Consider the following 17,869-nt stretch of genomic DNA (forward strand, 5'->3'; position numbering starts at 1 on the left):
CGTTTCTGATGTCCTTCTCGCCAGATGAGTGTACGCCTTTTTGCTCGGGTGGACATCCATTACCAAACACATTTAAAGCAGCGTGACTCACCGGTGACGCTGTTTAGCGTGTAGCATAAAGTGGGTCATTGGGACGCCCTGCACGGGGGGTGATAACGCGGAGACCGAGCGTTAGCGTTTTACAAGACCGACGCGGCGCATTCTTCAGGAGATCACAGGGCCCGATGGAGGGGTGTGCAGAGAGCCAGCAGGCCCCCTCCTCCTCCTCTCGCGGTGGTTTATCGCCCTCCACACCTGGTCGCTTCGCGGGCCATCCTGTCTCCCGTCAGCCGCCCGGCATGAGAGTTCTCTTATCTCCAGACAGAGCTGGCGTCTGGCCCTCTCAGGAGAAGAGCCGGCGTCCGCCAGCCTTCACTTGAAAGGATGCACAGGTTGTGTTCATCCCAAGTGTCCTGACAGCCGTCCTGAGCCACTCTCCCCTCCCACCCTCCCCCCCCCCCCCCCCCCTTTCCCTTCTTTCGAGTGTAAAACCGCTGCGAACTCATGAATTCAGAGGTGCAGCCCAAGCGTCTGAATCCCGGCCTGTTTCTGTATCTGTCCTTAACATCTCTTTTTTTGCTCAGGCACTCTGTATACAGTGTTGGCAGGAGTGGTTTGGGGGGGACACCTTGGCAGGGTCTTGTTTTTGAGTCCCTCTCCCCATTACATGTTGCTTTTCTGAGAGAGCAGGAGCTTTGTAGAGCCAGGTAGCTAGCCTCTCTTTGCAGGAGACTGCATGTGGTCAGCAGCTCCGTCACAGATGAGCGGTTCAGTCGAACAGGACCGCTGTCTGCCTGGCTCCGCCCCCCTGCCGGGCTCGACCACTCTTTGCAGGTGTCGTGTCTCAATTTCTGGCCCAGCTGAAATTAAGCAGTGCTGGTGATTCCAGTGCCCGTCCATTCCGAGGGTCTAATGAGGTTAAATGCACCACGGCGTAAAAAAGATTTGAAGAAATGCTGGGTTAAGCCAAAAGGATGTGGAATACAATGACTGTCGAATGGGTTGTAATCACAGCACGAATTCAAAGAAAATGGCTCCCTGCTCTTTTTTTTTCGTAAAAGGTGAATTGGGGAAAAAATGATTTCAATGCCAGTGAAAGTGGTTGACATGGAGCGACTTCAGAAATGATGGCAGTAAGTCCCTGTCTGTGAGGAGGCAGTACTTGGACTGTTTGAAAGTGGTTGTTCTTGAAATGAGGGCAATCTCTGCGGTGTATAAAAACAGAGGCGTAATCACTGCTGGGTGATGACAACAATTCAGTCCTCTGATGACACTCTCACTGCCACCTGTGTTCCTGTTTTTTTTTTCCTTTCTCCTCCTTGGTTACCTGAACGATTCCTTTCTCTTCCTTGGTTACCTGAACGATTCCTTTCTCTTCCTTGGTTACCTGAATGATTCTCTCCTCACCTACAGTGGCAGCGTGAACCTGAAATAACAGCTTTCATTTTGTTCTCCGATAGGGACTTACCCCATTGATCCACACAGAGTAGAAAACACATGTACGGAAACATTATCAGTGTATGAGCAGCTCTGGTCTGGGTTTCACCAGGTCAGAGCAGTGGTGTGTATTTGCTCAGATGTACATAGTAACGTTGCTCTGTGGGAGTTTTAGGACAGGGTTGAGTCGGTTTGAACCATAGGGGACAGAGGGGAAAAAAATGCACGCAGAGGGGTTGGATATTTAGTCCAGTCCGCTTAAACTGCTCTGATTTAGTGGCCTGACGGGCTGAAACAGCAGGCGGGAAAGAGAAAGGAGCAAAGCCAAGCTAACGAGCAGAAAGAGCTGCCGCAAAGCAGTGCGCTCCGTGATTAGTGCCAGAAGCTGTTTTTAATGCCGCATTTGGCACCAGATCGGGGGGGGTGGGCAGCGCTTCGTCTGCATCAGATAATGATTGCTTGCAATAAAATCCGTTCAGGTGTGCGGGGAGCGAACCGCGCAAGGCAGAGAGAAGCCTGCCAGGAGGAGTCCGAGGCTGTGAGTCTGCTGCAGCTGCTGGGTTTGGTGTTATGAAACTGGAGCCGTTTTTGGGTTTTGCGTGGTGCTGCGTGGTGTCCTGGCGCTCTCTTCAGAAGCTGCTGTGGGGGTGTTCATCACGCGGGGGCCTCTCAGCTGTGGCTGTGCACGGCTGTGGTGTCCAGCCTCTCCCTCAGCCAGCCACTTTAACACCTGACTCAACCTGTCGGACTCCTGATTGATCCAATATCGCTCCCCTCCACACTTCCCTCACCGAGGGCTATCGCTCTTAAGGGGGGAAGCCCTGCTGGATTGCTGGCCTCAGAGGCTGGAATTGAGAAGCTTTTTATGTCCTCAGGGTCACACCTTTGGGCTGATGTAAACTGCTGACTGGTATGGAGGTACTGCCTTTGTGTAAGTGGAAGTCCAGCATAGGGATTATACATGTGGTGGAGTTATTATCTGATAAGATAATTTTTTTGAGGAAAGAAGAAAAAAAAGGAATCAAAAATTCCCATATGGCAAGGAAGATCCAAAACAGGGATCCCAAACAGAGAAAATACATAAAACATACCTTTATTTATAAAAAACATAAATATTTTTTTGAATCCTGTAAGGATTTTTTACTGCCTGTAGTAACTAGTACTTTCAGTCAGGCACACATGGATAAGAAGCTGTATTGCAGTACAGCCTGCCTGGTTATGACAGAAAGGACACAATTATAAAATGCTGTTTTGCGTCACAGTGTCCAGGCTCAGGGTGAAGTGTTTTTTTTCTTTAAATGTGATGAATGGCGAATGATGGGAACAGATCAGACATGCAGTGTAGAAGCACTTGTCGGCCATATTCTGTCTGTTGTAGCAATGGAGCCGTTGCACAACAGCAAACCGTATACATCGATTTTTCAATGCACATTGAGATGCTCAACTATGCTGTCCCACCAACCGTGTGCATTGGATGTGATTCAATTATACTCACATCCTACGCTGTCCTGCAGATTGATCTGCTGTCTGCACTTAGTATCTGTTATGTATGAGAACTGCACTTAAACTAGTGTTGAATGTTTTGTGGTCTGACCACAACAGGAGGTCAAATGGACCATGGTCAAGTGGACAGTGTTGGTTAGATTACGGTCGCTTTTTTAACTGCAGTTATAGTCTCCACATCTTTATTGTTGGAAGTTTGGTAAAGTCTTTAAGCTGAGGAGGAGGAAGGAGGCTCTTTTCCAGAAACCTTTCAGTTCTGCTGTTAGAAATAAGCTATTATAAGTAGGCTAAAAAATGTAATCCATTCCAGAAATGAAATTGTGTATGTATTTGTATTTGTTCAGACTGTTTCTCACTGAACAGTTGTAGCATAATTCAAATGTTAATATTATGCTGATACGTGCATCTTTGGGATATAAAAAATGCATAACCAGAGAGAGGTGAATCGAGGAGAGCCATTTGTACCTCACAGAATCCCATCTCAACATGATGCTTTTCTTATTCAGTCCTTGACTAAATCCACCCACAAACCTCGCTCCAGACTGCTGCTCCCTCCAATTTCTGTCACAATTGGATTTTCTAGCCGATTCCTGGTGTCTTTATGTGACCAGAGAGCTATCTGTGAAAATATTTCACTGCGTGGAGGTTTCCCCCTGTCAGAAAGTTCCTTGGTTCGTAGTAAGGTCAATTTGCGTCATAAACAAAGGGTTGTATACTTACATGCGTCAGCTTGGAATTCTCAAGTTTGTGTCTGAGTATGTCATTCAGTCATAAGAATGTGCATGTTTTTTGACTCCTCTAAAGAAGACGCCCTAAGAGATAGTGAATGAGAGTTTCATGAAAGTGTCAAACCGGCAATCTAACCAGCACTGAGAGAATTCACCAGATCAAAGCAATGCAGTCACACACGACAAGGATGCATACTGTAAATACTGCCAGTCATATTCAGCTGTCGCTTTTGCATAGTATCAGTCATGCATGGTCTCATTCATACATACTGTTGCATGTATGAAAGCAGCTATTTATACTGTCATACATGCTGTCACCCGTACATGCTGTCACCTGTACATGCTGTCCCACAGTCATACTCTGCGTCTCATGCATGCTATCGGTATAGTGGGTGCAACAGTGATGCTGGTAGTCAGTGTGTGTCTTTGAGCAAAGTGAGCTGACAGAAATATGTTAGTAATGTTTTATGAGGCAGCGGCAGCGCATATAACGGATCTAAGGAGGGGGACGTGCCGGAGATTGATACACTATTAGGCTGTGTTTTCATGTGCCATTGAGCAGGGCTGTAATAGCCATCCTTTACCACGGGCTTCCCCTCCGCAGTCATGAGTCAGGCATCGTTTCCTCTTACCTCTGTTGACAAACTCCGCTGTGAGCACTTCCTCCGCTCCGAGCGCTGCCTGACCCTCTCAGACTCCTCACCGGCCATGCATTTATTCATAGAAACCGGGCTCTCCTGCTTTTAAGGCCTTTAAGGGGCTCGGATACTGCTCTGATTCTGGTTTCACTCTCCCCTGTAAATCCCGCAGACTGTAACCCCTACGAACACATAGTGTGGAAAATTGTCACCATTTTAATGCACTTCCCGTAACAGTATTAAAGTCTCCGTAAAAATGTTTGAAGTGTATAAAACTACAGCAGGAAAAGTGAGGTAGTTCTTCCATGTGGCTGATTTCCATCATGAATATTGGAGAAGGGCAGGTGGATGCATGTCGTAAGCGTGTGATATGAATTCACTGCAGAAGTTGCGATGGGGTATATTCACGCAGGAATGGCACAGGGTGAGATGGAAATGCAACTCCCTGCCAACAAGCCGACAGAGCCAGTGTGTTATCTGTGTTCAGCAGTACATTCTAACAGAGTCCGCTTCCATTGCCAAAAACGACTTGTATCACTTTGATTGTTTAGATGAGGCATTTGGTGTGGCTAGAATTTACTTAAAGTGACCTTGCAGTTTTTCTGGCCTTGATAACTGGCTTTCTGAGGTAGCCCTCTGATGAATGAAGGTACTAAATTGCCCTTTCTGTGGAGGAAGACCGGTTTGTTTCATTGTGCTGTTCCTGCGTAATTTCCACATTAATCCAAGGTCAAAATGGAAGAGTTCACCGTCAAAACCAAAGCAAGCAGACGAATATTTATCTGGGTGTAGCACTCTCAGGCCCGTTGCCTCGTACCGTCAACCTAAAATAAATCAACAAAAATACAGCAGATGGCTGAACGATCCAGCGTAATTTATCACAACGTGCCTGTGTAATGTTGCGTGCGAGGAGGGAAAATGAAAGCGAGGAGAGTCCCTGTATTTGCACAGACGATAGGGCGTAAGCCTAATTTAATAACCACATTAAGAGGCGATGCATCTTCGTCAAATTAGGAACCAGTGACCACAGAAGTTTAGCGGTTTTTGCTGGGACCAGGCGTCCCGTCATAGAACATAATTTGCCTTTTTGTAAAAAAAAAAAAGAGGGATATGGTGAGGTTGATGATCTCATTCTTTCATTCATTCATTCATTCATTCATTCATTCATCCTTAATTTTATCCACGATAGCCTGTTGAGATTAGAGGATCTTCTGGAAAAGACAGCAGCACACAGGGGTACAGGTTGCCACATACAGCACATTCAAGACCTACAGTGGAGCAGGAAGTGCACAGGTACAGGAAGGCTAGTCCTGTGCTGACAGTGCGCCCTGCCATCATTACTGCCTGGCCGTGGGAGTTTGGAGCAGGTCACTGTATAATTTCAGTGTTACCTTTAAAAAAGAGAGGGATGTCACAGCATGCAGAGACAGTGTAGGCCTTCCTTTGCCATCCCCTTCCCTTTATGTGGAGTTTCCTTCTGTAGCTCCCAGCATGCTTTGCGCCCTGAGCCTGAACCTGTCCATCAGCGAGGAGACCTTGCTCTCCTCTCCCATCTGGTATCGCTGCCCTCTGGTTCCTGCATCTTCCTCTGCCTGCTTTTCACTCTCCCTCCAACCGCTCCTCCGAACACCTTACATCTTTTCCGGGTCAGCTAACCGGCCGTGTGATCACTGGAGAAGCGGGAGTTCCTTGTTGTACATTATTCATGGAAAAGCTGTCCTGCTGTTAAACAATAATCTTTTTTTTTAAGAATCCCTCGTATCTCTCCGACAGATTTCCTCGGAAACCGAGACCTCCAGAAAAGGCGGCCGATGCCTCGCGCAGAGCAATGTGATGCTCACATGACAAACATAAGATTTTTCTCCAAGCGTGCGCAAACAAAAAAGCCAAGGAGGGGGATTATAATGGCCTGATTGTTCAAGCAATGGAGCGCTAAGCCGCAGCGATTAAAACAAATGTGATTGTTTTCTGAGAGGCTGTAAAGTCCGGCTTCAGGAGATCTCAGGCTCAGCCGAAAGAACGGCCCTCCTGTATTTTCTCTGCATGACTGACATTTTTTCCCCCGTCGCTGTTGCTGTTCATTTGGCATTTGCTTTAATCCGGATTGATGAGGCTTTGATGAGTCCGAAACACTGTTTGATTGTTTGACAGTCAGCGGAAAGAGCCGGAGAGACGAACAGCAATGTCAGGCTTCACTGCTCTGCAGCGAGATAGAGGACGAGGATCCGGCTGACTGTGCTTGTGAGGGGGAGACACACGCATGCGTGCACAAATGCGCATGCACATGCATTCATTCAGACATGTGAACATACTCCTGGGCATGCACATGACACTGATACATATATGTATATAAAATGCCTTTAATAAAATAAGGTTGTTTATTTGAGGCCAATGGATTATGACTGCGGCTCTTCACGGTAGACCTTCTGACTGCAGTTCATTATATATGCCAAGAGGAACATCGGCGTGTGCCTCTCTTTCTCTGTGCATGTGTGTGTGTGTTTGTGTGTGTATGTACGGTCAGGTCCCACTTACATGGGCTAATGGAGGGTAGATAATCAGAAGAAATAAGTGCGTAAATAAGCCAACATTTGAGAGTATTTACATCAAATAACGTAAATATAAGATAAGGAAAAAAGAATGATAGCTCTACAATTAGCAGTCTATCTGATTAAATAGTGTCTGCATACAGAACTTAATTTTCTTCTGAGAAAAATACATGTTACCAGATATATGTCATAATGATGCACATATTGTTTTAAGTTAGTTAGACAGCTATAGTAACTTTGATTAACATTTGTAAAATGATTGCCTGTATGATTTCCGGTATTTTAGCTAACTTTTCTAGTAGATGCATTTTTAATTAATGTGTCCTTTAGAATGGCAGTTAAACATTGGGCATTACCTCTACCTTTCCCCCCTTCAGCATGTGAAGAGAGAATAAGATGTGCTTTTAACACATACATGCACATGCATCCATTTTTTAAACCACTGGTACAGATCATTTGAAGAACAGATTCTCCACAGGTTTATCATTGTAAGTCGACCACATGTACCCACCTGCACGCCCACGTATCTTTGGCCTATATATGCTCTTGATCATGTGCCTTACACAGATGTTTATTTATCAAGGGCATAACGAAGGCATAGAACCGGATTTCTGAAAGCTTTTCTGAGCTCTTCCAGTGGAATCTTTCGCCTGCTCTGACACCTGCTCGCCTGCCAAGGCTTTGTTTTCTAATTGCCATATGTGCGATGTTAAGCTCGACCCGGCGGCTTCGAGGAGAGCACCCAGTGTCTGACCTCTTTCCCGCCACGAATTCGGCTGTTATTAACACCCTGGTCTGCTGTCGGAATGTCAACACAGTGATACGGCGCTACCTGTGGCTTCCCCTGGAGATAAGGCACCCTGCCAGTGCACCATAGAACAAGATTTTCCGTGTGCCAAGAATACTGCAGAAGTTCTGTACCAGATGTCTGATGACACTGTAGAAACATCTGAATAAGAAACAGACAGCTTCAGTCCCCCAGGTGCCAAAAGGGTTTTCTGGTCTTCTGTTCAGCCTGTTTTAGTTGCTTAGTCTTAGTTCAGTCTTAGTTGCTCAGCTGACAGGAAGTGAGCTTTTTCGGATGTTCCGTGGGTAAACAGATCCTGAGAGTGCTACCGTGTGAACTGTGTTATGTATGGTGTAGAGAAGCTGGCCGACACGTCTTCACATAAATGAGCAGAAAAGAGAAAGGTTCAAAAAACAAATTTATTTTAAAATCTAACAAACAAAGAGACAAGAAACCAGCCTAAGCAAACCAACAGCCGGAACAAAATGAGCTTCTTTCTCGCTCTCCAGCCATAGGCCTGTATTTAATAAGCCTTCAATCAGGCAGGTGTGGCTTGTTGGCCAATAGATCTGTTTCCATACATAATATGAACAAGATAGCAATCAATTAAGAGTTAACAGATTTGATGAAGTTGATGAGATAAGATCTTCTGTTGGTCAGTTTGAATTTGATTAATAGGAAAATGGCCCCTTGAACATTTCACAATTAACATTCAGTTTCTAGGGGGAGGTGAAGGCTCTGCTTTATACGTGGGATGCATGTATACCGTACCCAAACAGTTATGGATGGCAGAAATGTTGTGGTTGGAAGTGGGGTGAACTGATTGGTGTCAATCAGCACGGGGGGACTAAGTGCACCTTTCCCTCCTGTAGAGTGCTGTGAGATACCTGCAGCGGTGCCCTGAATCTCTGCTTGGTGCACGGCTAATGATCGTCCTGTTATGGCTGCACCACATGGGACCTGCACTGGAACTTTTCTCCTTCGAGCAGCAGCTCGCTCACTGGGAAAAGCACACTTCCCATTGCTGCAGGGATTGATTTTCGTGTTGTGAAGCATCTTAGCAGAATAACAGGACAAGAAATACGCCATGTTTGTATTACAGTGCCAGTGCAGTGCAGGGAGGTTGACCGTTTTTTTTTTTTTTTTTTTTTTTTTGTGTGTATTACGTGACATGTTAGATGTATGAGTATGCTTTTCCTCTTTGTGCAGGATCACCCTGAATGGGATGAAGGTGTCACGGCCGGACGTGCGGATTGGACGCTACAGGATGATCAAGCATGAAAGAGACAAGCACAACGAACCCAACCCCCAGAGGTGAGCCCCGCCCCCAGCCCCGCCCCAGCTCCAATCTCAGCCCCATCCCTAGCTCCACCCCCAACCCCGCCCCAGCTCCACCCCCACCCATGGAGTAGCCCAGATCTTTCTGCTCCTTCAACAAGTCACCAGTTCCATCGCTCAGTACAACAGACTACAACCAGAGCTCTGCAGTTCCTGAGATGATAGGCTTGTGTAGCTGCATTTGGGCTTGCGTCAAGAGCACAAGACCCGTGACCACAAGAACACAGGCTGAAATACATGTTTTGACACAGCTTTTGAGCAGGGTATGTAAACAACGCACTCCGTGCATTTTGGGCTAGTATTAAATAACAGCACCTTACGATAGTGCTGTGTTGTTGCTCTTCTTTTAACAAATACTTGTTGAAAGCAACTGTCGATATTAGGAGACTAAACTTCTCCAGCCATTCCGGAATGGCTGCATTCAAACTTTTTAACAATGGAGAATCTGACAGCCAGAAAAGAAGCAGTTATTGAATTTTTAGCTGAGAACTGTTCCCCTCAAAAGTACGCCAGATGATGAATTGTGTGAAGGCACGGCCACCTTCTGTAATTTCTGAAATTACTTCAGAATCAGATGTTAATATTGTTTGGCACTTGCTCAAATAACTTGCAGCAGCATCTGAACTTACTTCACCAGTTTGTGAAACGGGCTGCTTGCATTGGTATGTACAGTAATTCCTATGTCAAATATGTACATGATGTTTCCCTGGATACATGCTTCCAATACATAGATCTATAACTATTCCAGATTAATATTGGTAAACAGATGTAAGTAATTGCACTGTTGCAACTGTATCCTTTTTTCCATTTTCTTTTAGTTCAAAGAAAAATGAAAAATGGGATATGCATGAGAGTCATACCTATACCTGTTTAGCATAATTGCTTTTGAAGTGTACATTTTATTTTCAGATTAAATTCACACAAATGGCCCTCACAGCAAATGCCTGTAAAAATACCCTGTAACTTCTGAGAAGCTACGCTTACTCCGAAACAGTTCACAGGCTTGTTTCAGTCAGGTTATCCCGGTGTGAGGCCTCCCGAAGCCTGTGTCACTCTCCAAAGAGGACGTCCTCTCAGAGTTCGTGTGTGCCATTCACCAGCCGGTACATTGCCTCACATCTCACCGAGACGCGAAAAAAACGCAGCAGCTGCCAGGAGGCCAGGCGTCTCCCGAAAAGAGCAGCCTTCCCTGCTGCACTGGCAATCTGAACACCATTACGCCAGGTGCGATCAGTCCTCTAAAACGCCCCTCTCAAGACGGAGAAAATCTCATCTGACCGTACTCAACCACAAAACAGTGAATACAAACTTCTGCCACTGGCTAGCTGCTATTCTGTATTGCGGTATTGGTCTGCGTTTATTTTTCTATTCTTAATATTTTTTGTGGGATACAAGACAAATTTCCCTTGTGGGGATGACAGTAAACAATAAAAACATAAACTCTGTTTCAGGGGTGGGGGAAAGGGGGTGTTAGAATGGAAGATCAGGGTGGTGATGCTCCACCGAAACTGATGGATAGATCACTCATATGGTTTAGTACCTGCTCATTGGATGCACAGTGCTCTCTTCCCCTCCCCTACCCCTGACATGAGCCTCAGCTACAGTTTTGCAGGCGGACAGGGCCACACCTGGTTATTTTAGCTGTATGTGGCTGTTGTCATACACAGGGAACGCCACACACCCTGAGTGGCTATGATCCAGGACCAGCTTGCATATCTTGCCAGTTCATTTAATGCTAAATAAATAACGGCTCTGACATAACCCATAATGTCACATACAATGCTGCATTAGAGGAGATGAGAGCATCTTCTATGTAAAATTATTCAAATGAAATAAAAACAGATTATTCAGATAGTACCCAAAACTGTCACAGTGTCAGAGCTGGGCTATTATTTTTATCTGAGTGGAGAGTGTACTTGAAATGATTGAACAATTAGTGGCTCACATATATCAGTTACTGCAAATATAAGGAAAATTGACCTTGACTGTCGTGAAGACGTAGTTCGTGGTAATGCTAATTTTCCTGTTATGTCTATATAGGATGGAAATGTTGAATAATAGAGTACCCAGTGGCAAGTTCTGTCTGGATCAGTGTTTAATTAATAGAACTGCACCTGTGGGCTTTCTGTGTGCCAGACCTGCTGGGCCAGGTGTGTTTATGTTAGAGGTATGTGTAATGACACAGAACCTAGCTGCCTGTACTGGGAAAGTGTCCACTCATCATCACTGTTTCAGTGTAGGCTTGCGACCACATGTATCTGGTTAAGCACGATAGATCCTGTGAAAAATGCAAGTAGGTCATTGTGCAAACAGACACCTTTGCGGCATCCCTGTTGACGTCAAAAGGTCAGTTATGTTGGAGGGATTATGGAATTGTGCTGACAAAGACCTTGAAGAAAGTTGTGTACTGTTTAATTAGCATCTATATGCGGCTGATGTTTAATTCAGTGACACAGAATATGTTTGTGTGTGTGTGTGTGTGTGTGTGTGTGTGTGTGTGTGTGTGTGTGTGTGTTTGCACGTGTGTGTATGTGTGTACGCGTGAACCAATTTATGTTAACACGAATACAGAAAGATGAAATATTTGTATGAAATATACCTCTGATTGTATATTAATTCACTGGCTGCTCTGACCCTGAGCCCCTGCCTTCTATAGATTGTCCGGTCAGATACTGCCCCGCAATTAGCTGTTGGAGAGAGCTGCCAGCAGTCTTTCATATGCTAGTAAGAGGGGCCTTTCTTGCACGGAAGGGCTCCTCATCAATGCCTCTAAACAGGGTGATCAATAGCCCCGTCTTTTTATGCCGCGCTCTTATTTTGAATTGTTACAAAGAGCAAAGAGCTCGATGGTGGAGAGGCAATTTAGCCCGCAATCGTGGCGGAACAGGACAGCGTTGTCGAAATCGGCACAGACCAGTCGATGGCTCTCGAAAGGGAGTCGGCGCCGACCGTGATCGTCGGGCACAAGGGCCACGGGCAGCTGTTTAAACCGCTCCACATTTCCGAGCCACGCTGGCTGTCCGCGCCCTCACACTTAACTGGGCAAAGATAAAAGGCGGGAGAAGCACCGTCATTCAGACAAGTGCCCCAGACGATGGCGGTAATGAGTGCACTTTGAAAAGGGAGAGAGGGGAAAAAAAAAAAAAAACTTTGAAGCGCATGATAAACTCATTTCCATCTGCAATGAGAGAAGTGCACGGGGAAATGAATTGTTCTGTGTTGCTGGAGTTAATGAGTTGAAACGCGCTGATAATAAGTCCTCCGTAAGCATGCATTCTGGCAGGGATTGGGGAGGCATGGCGTGTTTGTTTATGTCTGCGCTGGTGACAGGTGAATGGAGTGACGCTGATCCTCTGTGAATACCCATCCCGCGTAGCTGAAATCTGATTAAGAGGCCATTACTCTCAGCCATCAGCGTTCTCTTTTGTTCTCTCCGGATGAAGACGCAACTTTTTTGTGATGTAAACCAACCATTCGAGATTGTACCTACAAGCCTTTACAAAGGTAATGTAGTGTGAACGTGTAATACAGTTCTCACTGTAATTGATGAGAATTTGCACAGATGCGCGGGTAATCCACAGCTTAATGTCAGCTAAGTAAAATCAAAGCAGAGCAATATCACTCAGTATCACTCACTCATACTTCTGACAGTAAATTGGCCTAGTGAGTAAACAGGGGAATAATGCATTTGTATTTGCTCATAATATATAAGTGCTAATCATAAATAGAGTGGTATTAAGACCAATACCACAATACCTTTAGCAGAAGAAATAATGTGGTGTAGGTTTTTGTGCACATTAAAAACCATGAATGCATTTAGCAGCCCTTCTCTCTGACATAATTTTTTTCTGGACAATGCTAGCTGTTTTGTATGTGTTATGTTACGTTACGTATGTTATGTACACATATTAAGAACAGGATAGTTAAGAATAATCTTAATAATCATAATATTCGGGTGGGCCCTTGTAAAATGCAGTTCCCTGGACCATATGGCGTCCATTTCTTTCAGATGTAAGGTTCAGTAGAGCTGCAAGGTCACTAAATCTTTATCTCCTGTGTTGTAATATCCACTTGGAAATATGTTCTGCATCATGAAATGACAAAATTGATTCCATCTCGAAAGACTAAAACCTTGTGATCAGATACGCATCCGGGCATAGTGCTGGAAACAGCTTGCTGTTGAAAAGAATGTTTTTTTGACCATTCATTAGCACTCCAGCTGTTCTGAAAGTGTGGTCCAGGACTGTTATCCAGCTGTCCTGTATTTCCATACAGGCTGGATATGATGTCACCTGGTTATATACAGCGACTTCTTCAATGTTCGTAGCAACTTTCTTTCAATTTTTCAAGAATCGTCGTGTTTTTCTGTATATTATGGCACGGTAATAATTCTGCCATTCGTTGATAATGTTGCAAAGTCTTCTGGGAATGGCACACTATTTCAGGCCTCAGTGTGCTTTTCTTCCACAACAGGAAATGAGATACAGAAATAATCAAGCCGCAGCCAATACAATGGGGGCATGCGTTGCGCTAGGGAAACATAAAAGCACGCTCTTAATTGAAGTTCCTGTTAATGGCCTCCGCGGCTGAAACTCAGCATTTTGAGGGGGCTGAGATGTCAGGGGATTGTTTTCCAGCTCAATGTTTACGAGGCCAGGTTGCCCCATATGGCAGGAGTAACGGCCCATCGAGGTGACACCGATTGAGATGCATAGACAAAGCAGACCCGCGGCAGGGGCTGGAGATGGCGTAATAAAATCAATAAATCAGAGGCGGGGTACGAAAGGATCCCGTCTGTGTGACAAATACCTAGCCCTCCTCCGTGCATGTCCCTCAGAGCCGCTTTACTTCCTGTCCCGGCTCTGATACAGTTGCATGATGGACATTTTCCGCTAAGGTGACAAAATTCAGTTTGAGGCCATAGATGATTCTTAAAGATCTTAAACGGGGAGGAGCGGAGCTCTATTCAGAAACCTCCCTTGGATTTTTTTTCTATGTCCTGCTTGCTATATGTTATATCAGCCATACACCAGTGTAGGCTCTACCATTACTCCTAGAAAAAACGATAATAAGGAATAGGTAAAGCGTGACAGTAATCTTTACTGAACGACAGTGCTTGACCCCTTAAAAAAGGAAGTTTCAGTCAGAAAGAAAATACAGTCTTGTCGTTAACCACCCTGCTGTCAATTGCGTTTCCTGTGGAGTGGTTCGCCTGCTTGGTGACCCCACAGTTTGATATGCAGGCGCTCAACCCTTTCATTTTGAGCCAAAAAACAAAAGCGTCGCGTCCCGGATCGCTGTGCTCGGCCAAGCATTTCTTTTCCATGGTGTCATCTCGGCTCATAAAAGATGCACGGAGCTGTCAGCGCATCGCGGTAAGCAGAGCCCTCCGCTCACTCTCAGAGAGGCCGGCGAACAGACACCAGAAACATGAGCCTACCCACAATTCCCCCTGCGCCCACCTCCCGGCCATCCCAATACCTGTCCCGGCGCAGGGTCGTTCCCGCGCCAGCTGCGATAACGATTGGTTGCTCAATAATTTAAGTGACTGATGTTGTGGTCCTATGCTGTGGAGAGATGTTGACGAGGGACCGAATTTTTCTGTTGTAAGTCAATAAGAAACCATCACGACAACTATTAACAGCTGCAAGCAGGCGGCTGTTATGTACCGGCGTAACGGTGTGTCCAACACAGTCCCGGATAAGTCCCCTGCTCCCGTGCTGCTGAGGATGTAAGTAAATGATGAAATTAGACCGCAGGCGCTGATAAATGAATTAAGAGTGGAAAACCAGTTTGGAGGTTTACGTCTCATCAAGTCCTTGCAGCACAAAACAAACGAGGCCTGCAAGGTTTTGAAAGTCCTCTGGCGCGATTGGAGGCATTTTCCGAGGCTCCGGCGGGCCTTGTGTGTCTCGGTGAGGCTTGATGAACGTCGGCCACCGCTACGGCGACACCGCTTCGCCGTGTCAGGGAGGGTATTAAAGAAAGAGTTGTGCCCTGGTAATGAGACATTATTCTCACTGAAAGAGGAAAGGGTGCCATTCATCAATATTTCAAATATTTAGTTAGCACTGGCTTGCGTGAGCTCATGAATATTAATTTGCCGAATATGAGCCATTCCACGCGGTAATATCATTCAATGTGTATTCGTAAATCATAATCTTTGGACACAGTAATAGCCTTTGTTGGCTGGCTGGCTGATTTATAAGTGGATACCACTACATAAATCAGGAAAACTTCTAGTTGACTTGTTTAACATTAAGTGCTGTACTTCGTCCCACCCCCCTCCATGTCTCCCCTGTATGTAAGCAGGAGTGCTGAGGTTGGTCCCGGTCCACACCCCCCCCCCCCTCCAAAGAGCTGGGACAGCACTGATGAATGCATTTGCACTGAGTAATGATGGAGTACACGCATTAAGTCCTGCTTACTCGGAGATGAATGTTGTGCCGTGCATTCTGCTCGGCTGTTGGCCTTTTTGAAGGAACGGTTACGCAACTGTCACGTTCGCCTTGTTAGACGGACCACACAGCGGGGCTGTGTCATTCGGCCAGAGTGTTTCGAATGGGCGTTCCTGCTGTACCCCCCAACCCCCCACCCCCACCCCCTGCCTCCAACGGGTCTCACCTGCCAGGCTAGCAACGGTCCGTCACGCTCTTGCTAAGTGCTCTGATTGGCTGCGCTCGACGGAAAAGGGCCAGGAAGAGCGATCTCATTTAGAGCCCTGACAGGCTGCGCGGCGTGTGGCGGGCTGGTGGAGCTGCAGGCGGAGATGCTCTCTCCTCCCCCAGTACGGCTGCTGAGAGGCAATCACACAGTCACAGCTGTAATGCCCTTTGGAGGACTCGCGGTAAGCCTTGTGCTGCCTGCGTGTCTGACAAAAAAAAAGAATGAATTCTTCTCTTAATTTAAGCAGTAGGCAAGTCTGGAGGTGGAGGGAGAGTTCTCAGATACCTGTGTAGCTACTCACTGTATGACGCTGTTGGAAAGGACATGGGGAGAAGTTATGCTTGGGTGAGGTATCTGGTCTGATATGATCATAGCACCATCTGCTGGCCACTGTGGGAATACTCTGAAACCAGAATAAAGTACAGTTGGAGGGACAGCCCCAGTTGGAGTAACATAAGCCGTTTTCACATATGAACACCGCACAAGATTCGGAGAATCAGGTCCTGAACTTGGCCGGAATCGCCCTTTCACACATGTAGCACACAACAGGAGATTGTCTGTGACAGACGCGTTCTCACCTACAGGAAATACTCCGGTTTGGTTTAGGTGAGGGGCGGCTCCTGGGTAGAGCATGCAGGAGGCAGGACATGACACAAAAAGTACGCTGCAGAAATCGCAGTGGCTGTATTCAGAACCGCCTACTGCATACTGTGTACTGCGTACTACACAAGTATATACTGTATACTACATGCTATTTTTCAGTGTGGTACCCAGTATGCGACCATTAATAATTACATTTGTAGTATGTTACGAGTTCAAGTGTTTTCTTTTCAATATCATACCTTTCGGTGGTACGGGCACATAATGTTGCACGGAGGAGGAGAAGGTGAACATAGCTGTTGTACTTTTGTGTAGTCTATAAAAAAAAATCACACATAGCCATCCAAATGGTGCTGCCGGTACACATAATTTATCATTATAGGTTTATTATAACAGGAAGGTAAGTTTTTGTTGTTCGCTATGTAATGTTAGGTCACCAGTTCACCTATCTCACTATACCTATCACTATTACTTAGCTACAGCTTAGCTAGCTACTAACCAGATGATAAACTACTAACCAACGTTATTGATTAACGTAAGAGACAATTTTTGGCAGTATAACTATAGTAACGTTTACTGAACTTACTGTGCGCTGATACATAAAAAAATAATTCATGTGTTATTAAATGATCATTTTGGTAAGGAGTGTGTGTTACTCTCGTGTCTTCTCAGGTTCAACAAGATCCAGAACACCAAGAACACTATGAGAAAGGACGGCATCAGCTCACTCGCCTACCGGCTCGTCCAGGTTAAGAAGTACCCCCTTTATACCAATATCTCCGTAGAGATCGGCAAGCCCCCGCCCCGGCCCATGAGGGGGTAGCGTTTGGGCATCCAAAGACGGACTGAGCTGCACCCGCGGCACCTCCCTCCCCCCCAATCCACACACCCTCTCTCTGCCAGGAAGCCCTCTGGCCCCCTCCCACCCTGAAAAGTAAGCCTAACTACCCCCCCCCCATCCCCCTCCCCACCCAAACAGGGCCAGTCACCTCTCCAGGTATGAACTCAGCTGGGACCGCCCTCTTGATGAGGAACTGTTTGTGCAGGTTTGTCCTGCACTGAGAGGAAGCGTGCCCCCCCCCACCCCCCCCACATTGTGATGCAATTTGTGGTGTCACACACGTACACATTCCTGACACGCGTGCGTACGTGCAGCGGCTGGGATGGGCCGGCGAAAGGGACCACAGAGCGACCCCCCCCCCCTCCGCGACACTGCGGTGAGGGAGCGGTAGAGCGTTCGGCACAGGCGCAACTCCGGTCCAGATAACACTGGTCACACCGCTGCTTAATTCAATAGGTCGCTCCAGATCACCTTTATCTCAGACATTAACGCAGATGACTACTCTTCAAAGGAAGACTGGCCTTTGCCCCTTCCCTTAATTACATTCCCACAGTGATAGCACACCTGGGGAAATGAATGTGTTACTGCACCAGCGCAGTGCTTCTGGTTCCCATATCCCAACGATTAACGGTCAATCAACGCGCCAGTGTGGGACGGCTCCAATCTCACCTTAGCCTGGGACCTGGACCAAGCAGTCGCTCCAATTTCCAGACGAGGAATTTGGTTTGCCAGCGGACAGGACT

The 17,869-nt window shown here is 46.3% G+C and overlaps 1 protein-coding gene across 1 annotated transcript in view; it reads left to right on the forward strand.

The window, feature by feature from the left end:
* The window catches only part of b4galt2 (UDP-Gal:betaGlcNAc beta 1,4- galactosyltransferase, polypeptide 2), a 113,557-nt gene extending 96,354 nt beyond the window's left edge, over positions 1–17,203 (forward strand). Inside the window, exons 6-7 of the mRNA XM_036554441.1 lie at positions 8,891–8,995; positions 16,958–17,203. Coding sequence (XP_036410334.1) covers positions 8,891–8,995; positions 16,958–17,108 — 256 coding nt within the window. The 3' untranslated portion in view covers positions 17,109–17,203. The remainder of the gene's footprint in view (positions 1–8,890; positions 8,996–16,957) is intronic.
* Positions 17,204–17,869: the final 666 nt, after the last annotated feature.

This window comes from Megalops cyprinoides, chromosome 20 (genome assembly GCF_013368585.1).
Source record: "Megalops cyprinoides isolate fMegCyp1 chromosome 20, fMegCyp1.pri, whole genome shotgun sequence".
NCBI lineage: Eukaryota > Metazoa > Chordata > Actinopteri > Elopiformes > Megalopidae > Megalops > Megalops cyprinoides.